Source organism: Nematolebias whitei, chromosome 12, assembly GCF_014905685.2.
Source record: "Nematolebias whitei isolate Nwh7 chromosome 12, NemWhi1, whole genome shotgun sequence".
Taxonomy (NCBI): domain Eukaryota; kingdom Metazoa; phylum Chordata; class Actinopteri; order Cyprinodontiformes; family Rivulidae; genus Nematolebias; species Nematolebias whitei.
Genome location: NC_056509.1, coordinates 1,577,869 through 1,585,012, shown reverse-complemented (window position 1 = coordinate 1,585,012; position 7,144 = coordinate 1,577,869). Strand labels below are relative to the sequence as shown.

General features: G+C 44.8%; 1 protein-coding gene across 1 annotated transcript in view; it reads right to left on the bottom strand.

Moving 5' to 3' along the window:
* Positions 1-2,808: 2,808 nt before the first annotated feature.
* The window catches only part of mfsd4b (major facilitator superfamily domain containing 4B), a 21,740-nt gene continuing 17,404 nt past the window's right edge, over positions 2,809-7,144 (bottom strand). Inside the window, 4 exon segments of the mRNA XM_037686050.1 lie at positions 2,809-2,872; positions 2,874-4,047; positions 5,205-5,321; positions 5,399-5,567. Of these exon segments, the coding sequence (XP_037541978.1) occupies positions 2,809-2,872; positions 2,874-4,047; positions 5,205-5,321; positions 5,399-5,567 (1,524 nt within the window).

Genomic DNA, 7,144 nt, shown 5'->3' with positions numbered 1-7,144 from the left:
TTTGGGGGGAGGGGAAGAGAGACACATGAGCCGTGCACTGTTTGTACCGACAGTATTCAAAGGGGGGGTTCAGCATGAGGGAAGAGGTTGCCTTTAGCGTTGTAGCCTTTGTAGCTAGTGCACCTGTATTGCAAGCTGCTAATTTAGTGTTACGTCAGTGCCGACAGGTGGTTTGGGGGGGGGGGTGTCAGTAGATTGAGCTCTTGGCCCTGTTGACGGGATGGTTGTATAATGGGAGGGAAAACACTGGCTCAACACAGCTCAACACAGCTCAACTCAGTTCAGTGGAACCAAAACAGAACATTTATTAGCTGAAGTAGGCAAACTGCAAAACTGACGTTTCATTGCCCACATCAAACTCTTTGTAAGGCTAGCTGCACATACGATCACAGAGCCGGTGTCACATCTGTAATACTGTTCCAAACATCTGGAAAACAGCTTTTGTTCTTCCTTTACTGAGGGGAGGAGACCCCACCATACTGAACAGTTATCGACCAATCTCTAAACTCTGTATTCTTGCTAAGGTTTTAGAAAATTGATAAATTCCCAAGTCAAGAAGTATTTGGATTCTTTTAACATCTTACCTCCCCAAGAATCTGGTTTCAGGAAACGGCACAATGACTGCTTTGCTGAAGGTTTTTAATGATGTCGTTGAAGCATTGGATGCTGGTTTATATTCGTCCTGCTAACGTTCATCCTCTCGTTGTTGCCTGGAACAACAACTTTAAGATACCGCCAACTGTAAAAACATCAGTTTTTCAGATGCGAGATTTCATATTTACGATGTTCCAGTGTGAATAAAGCACAGAACCAGTTTGTTCTGTTTGTATTTGATGCAGCTGACCATTGTGCTGCACTTTACTTAGACCTGTCTAAAGCTTTTGACACTGGGCCATGGCATCTTGTCATAAGCTCTCAGAAATTGGTTTCTCAGTTCACACCATTGGCTGGTTCACTATCTGTCTCTGAGACGCAATGTGCTCAACATAATGGTACTTCTTCCAGCTATCTAACTGTTAATGGTGTACCACAAGAGTCATGTAGGTCAGACCATCCCTGATGCTTCCTTACATTTTTATGCCGATGACACAGTTGTTTATTGTCGAGCTTGAACAGTTGCTATGGTTTTCCAACTCTTACAATCTGCATTCGACATCATCCGTCAGATTTGTTCCACCTCAAACTTGTGCTAAATGCTGACAAAACCAAAGGGACGCTTTCAAAGAGGAAGTCAGTACCAGCAGTTCTTCTATTTTATCTTTCAGTGGTGTCCCTATTGAGTTTGTTGATTCTTATAAATACTTTGGTATCTTGGTAGAGGTAAGCCTCATGTCGAAAACTTGGAAAATAAATTCACAGTTAAACTGGGTTTCTTTTTTTTTTTTGGAAATAAATCCTGTCTAACCCTGAATGTTAGGAAACACCTTGTATCTGTGACTTTCCTTCCCTCCATTGATTACACTGACATTTGCATGAACGCTCCTACAAGAACCCTGCAGATGTTGGATGCTGCAGATGTTGGATGCTGCAGATGTTGGATGCTGTCTATCATGGTGCACTAAGATTCATAACTGGCTGTAACTACCGTACCCACCACTGCACCCAGTATTCACTGGTTAACTGGTCACCATTAACTTCACACAGACTCTCTCACTGGTACATTTTCATCTTTAAATTCTTGGTCTGCTGCCTTCATAGATTTATATCTTCATAGAACTACATGTCTCTGCATGAGTGCAGCTACAGCGTGCGCTCTCAGGACAATTACTTGCAGCGTCCCCTCAGTGCGGACCGAATCAGGCAAAAGGGCCTTCTACTCTGCTCCTGTAGCAACACCGTGCAAGAACATCTGAAGCTGTCAACTTTGACCACTGTAAGGCATTTTAAGCAACTGCCAACGCTGTCATGTTCCTGTTTTTAGTATTTTACATCGCTTTATAATGTAGCAGGGCGTTTTTTTATTTTCATTTCATTTCTATTTATTTTTCATTTTACATGCTTTTTATGATTGTCTATTGTCTGTACCTCATCTATGTTCTTTGTTTAAAACAAGTCTCTTGTAAATGAGTCCTCATGGCTCAGTATGACTAACCTGTAGAAATAAAGGTTGAATGATGAAAACGTGCCTCAGCACTCACCAGTGTTCCCAGCCCTGGTCTTTGTAGAACACCATCCTGCATGTTTTAGTTGCTTCCCTGTTCCAGCACATCTGATTTGAATAAATGGGCAATTAACAGGCTTCTGCAGAACTTGAATTAATCAAATCACTGAATCAGGTGTGTTGGGGCAGAGAAACAGCATATGGCGTTCCTCAAGGACCAGGGTTGGGAACCACTGGTTTAAACTACTGAAGTATACTTTTAAAATGAAAATAGAGATTTGGACCAACTTAATATTTATCATTGAACATGTGGACATTTGGAGGTTTTCTGGCAGAGGAAATCCCCTTGCAGTTAGCGAACACTCTTAAGTTGGGTTCAAGATATCTGCAACAACTTTGCAGGTCGCAGTTATTTTGGAAAGAAAAAACAACTTGATCTTGTTCAAGATTCAAGCTGAAAATGTGCATGCCTATGCAGCTCAAAGAACCTCCACAAACATTTCAAAAACATTTTTGAAACAAATATTCCCAAACTAGGAACAGGACAGCCAGAATTATCTGACCATTATCCAAGAAACATCCAAGCTCAGCGTCGCTACCAAAGTTTCAGTCGACAGTTTAAGGTCAACTTCAGAGGCAATATGGAGTCTCGGGCAACAGCAAGACATGTTGAGGCTCTTTTAGTGTCAGAGCCGAAGGTGTAGTTCTCAGTCTTTCTTTTGTCTTTTCAGAGAAAGCAGCATTTTGTGTCTGGGAGAGTCTTTAACCAGACATGGTTCCTGCGGCCTCCTCCAGCTGGCTGCAGGAGGCCGGTTCAGCACAGACATCAGGAGACGACGCTTTGCTGGGTGAATTCGTTCCACTTGATGCATCGTCCATTTCAATAACCTCAAAGTCTGCGTCGTTCCACTGATCAGCTTCATCCAGCTCCTCCTCTTCCTCCTCGTTGGCTCCCGAGTCCAGCAGCGCTTGCCTGCACTCGCTTTCATCGGCATCCGTTCGGCCAATGCTGCGGACCTTCCTGCTCTGGCTGCTGGGCGCTGATGCCAGCTTGTACATGACTGGGAAAAGGATGGAGGTGAAGATGGCCATGATGAGTGACAGGTACATCAGCAGAGGCTGCTTGGGGAACTTCCCCAACAGGAAGCCGACAAGCGCCGGTAGTACCATTTCACCCAGACCCGCCCCCACTACAAAGGCTGCCGCTGTGTGACCCGTAACAGTGGTGTACTGCTCCAACCAAGAGATGCCGCTGGGGAAGGTGGTAGCCATGGATGCTCCATAGAGGCAGCTGCAGACCCAAAGAGCCACATTCTTTCTGCTGAAGAGACTAAGGAGAAGAGAGGAGACTGTGGAGCCCACCAGGCAGAGGAGGATCATGGTGCCTGGGTGCAAGCAAGCCGCAAAAAAGATGGCAAGCCCTCGAGCGGCAGCAAAAGCACCCCAGAACAGTGAGTTCAGCCCAGCCGCCTCAAGCGAAGACAAGTGGGCGTAATCCTTGGCAAAGGTAAAGATGAAGGAGCCATATGCCACCTCTGCGCCCACGTAGGCGAAGAAGAAAAAGAAGAGCAAAACGACAAGAGCCATGTGGTGCTTGGCCACCAGGGAGCACTCTGATGTCGAGCGTGGCTTGTCATGTGACGCGCTGCTGCAAGAGTAGAGGAGGAAGAAGATGAAGGAGGTGAGGAAGAGAAAGGAGCCAATCACAATGTAGGCCCACAGGGACTTGATGATCAACGGGGGGGCTGCGGTGATGACAGACGTTGAGTTTGTGCCAAGAAGTATTGAGTTAGTCGGGGTCTCCATCTCGCCATTTCTATCCGGGCCGAAAAGCAACTTGGCGATGATGGGAGATGCAAAGGCCCCCGCTGCGAAGCTGAAGTGAAGAGCCTGCATGTGGGGAGCTGCATGTGCCCCCCATGTGTTCAGGATGAGAACATTGCCACCTGACAGAGAACAGAACACAAACACATTACTGTATTACAAACTGACACCTTCAGAAGCAATAAGATTTTTAAAAGGTGAAATCTCAACTGAAGACAAAAGGCCAAGAAGAAGAAAAGTTAGAGTTGCAGAGGATCCAGTGAGACGCACTCAGCCCCTCGTAGGGCTGCTACAGGATACTTGTCATGATACTAACTATTTAAGAAATAATTTTTCAACAACTGATTTATTTTCAGACTTTCAATCTGTGCTTCAGCCATTGGCCTCAAAAGCATTTGTAATGTGTGTTTGAATAAAGATGTCATTTCTTTCATTCTGATATATTTTAGCAGGTTGTTAAACATTTTTCGTTTACCTACATATGTAAACACTTTTCAATAACTATTTTAGAGTTAATGGCACAACAAGAAGTAGTCTGACCAACAGCTCTCCTTGTGTGAATGGAGCATGCTCCGCTTCTCTCATGCATCCTAACCGCCCCGCCCTCGTCAGCACTAACGTGGCGCTAAGCTAGTCAAGGATCTGGGGACACCTCTGTCTCCCCCTCAGCGTTCCTGCCAAGGCAGGTGACCGAGGTGAAACGCTGCCTGAGGTGTGGCGAGTTGTAGGTAACCAGGAAAACCCAGAGTGGAATTTAAGTGATTTGAGCATTCTATGTGGAATGGATTAGTTCCCAAAGAAATGGAAACAGCGCTGGGTGAACTAATATTTCATGGTAAATATGGGGGGAGGGGGGTCCGAATGTATATTTTTTAAATGGGGGGGGTGGGGGACACGTCCCCCTCACATATAATTGTTGCAACTCGTGGCTTCAGCTACTCGACATTCAACCTTCTCATTAAAGCTGAGAAACCTTTGAACTCGGAGGGGTCACTGATTTTCACAAGACCAAAAGCAAAAGCAAACCCTATTCAATCATCCCAAAATACTGACATTAGTAATTGTAAAAATGTCAATGATAGTGATGTAGTCATGCCATTAGAACTAGATACATTTAGAAAGGCATCTTCTGTCTGAATGCAAAGATAAGTTGTACAAGTCATCCGGCCATGTTTTCATGGATATTGTAACAATACAGTTAATATCTAAAAACAAAGAGGAGACGTATGGATGCAGTAAGAGTGGACATGGAGGTAGTTGGAGTGACATGACGTCTTACCTGTATCCAGAGCACCCATAGATATCCCAATGCTGGACATGAAGCCAGTGAGGAGCACCGCCTGCTTACAGAAAGGGATGGCGTACATCCCGAATGCTGTGAGCAGCACCGACAAACCTAGAGGAAGAAATGAACAAAAGATATTTTGCATAGAAACAAAGTGAGCAGTGTGGCTGCAGTGGGTGAGGGGTTACCTAGCAGGAGGTAAGGGTTCATGCACTCAAACAGAATGCCTCCAATCAGAGAGCCACCGATGTAGCCTGCAGAGCGGCCGACGAAAATGTAGGAGATGTTGCTGATGGTCTTGTTCACATTCTCTGCCAAATTATTGAACGTGGGGCCGAGAACAGAGATACTCATTCCCTGAAGACAAACAAGGACCTGGTTACACCTGCAGCATAGAAGGATGCAGCAAAGAACCTCTTCAACAACAAGCTCTGTCAGGCTCATGGTTCGGTTGGTTCACCTAGTTTATCGTGCTTGGAGCTGGACCTTTTTTGGTTTTGAGATGAATCACATCGCTCAGTAATGAGTGGACAACCAGATTACAGTTACCAGGTGCCATATTTTGTAATCTTAAATTCCTTAAGAGACAAGTGGATCTGACAAAAACTGAATCATTGTCCTTTCTCTTGGATGCACTTGGTCATCCATCCGTTTTCTGCTCGATGATATAAAACTATAATTTAAGGCCTAGCACTTCTTCAGGTGATGCATCTCACCACAGTTTTACACAAAGATCGTTTTAAAATGAGAAATGACTCGAGTCGTAGGCACTTTGACCAAACCTTGAAATAAATTAGCTAGCTTAGATCATTTATTAATCCCAGGGGGAAATCTGAGAAATAATTCCTACACGCGCCGTTTCGTGCAATGCTCAGTGGAACTCCGCTACAAGCGCACCAGAAAATGTGTAGAACTGGCCGACCTCACCATTTTTGTGTTGACAAAAGTTGATTAGCTGTTGCGGCCATTTTGAATTGGGTTAAACAGTCGTACATGCACAGCCAGTTATTACTCTGTGCACGGCTTATTAAAATGTGTTCACTGGTTCAAGGACTGACTGTTTGCAGTGGATTCTTCTGTCAATTGATGAGCTGCTCCCAGGAACATCAGGAGTGGGCAGATTATAGACGTTCACTAACAACTGAAATGTTGCTGCTGAAATAACAAACGCCTGAGGGTACTTTGGTTTTACAAGAAGGAAGGAACAGAGCTCAGCTGAGTGCAGACGCACTTCACTAACACAGTCCTTCTCAAATAGTGGGGCGCGCCCGCAATGCCAGGGGGGGCGCATGTGACCCCGAGGAACATTTTGCAGCAGGGAGTTGTTTTTTTTGGGGTGGGGGGGTTGCACCATTCTCATTTTGTATTTTGTCAGGGTGCGTTCGGCAACTGTTTGCTAAAATCTGTCATTGCTCAGTCTTAATAATAATAACGTTATGAACAAATGAGTCTGTCTTGTTGTTTGGGGAGCCATGATTGAACCGTGTCGCTCCCTCTGCTGCTCAGCAGCTGGTGACGCCCGTCACCTGCTGCACGCGTTGGTTACCTGCCCCTCCAGTCAGAGTCAGAGATTCTTTGTTGTCATTCGCAGCTCATGTGGTACATGTGGTGGAACGAAATTATGTACACAGGGTCCCAGTTACATCAAACAATAAAATGTATAAGAAAAACAGTAATAACATCTAAGATATGAACTAAGAAAAACATCAACTAAATATACACTAAGCACTCAGAACATAAAACATTGAACATCAGCACAAACATGAACATGAGTCTGTGAGCAGATGTGCACGCATGAACACATCAACATTGAAACAGATCAGCAGCAACATGGAACAGATCAGCAGCAACATGAAACAGATCAGCAGCAACATGAAACATCAGCAGCAACATGAAACAGATCAGCAGCAACATGAAACAGATCAGCAGCAACA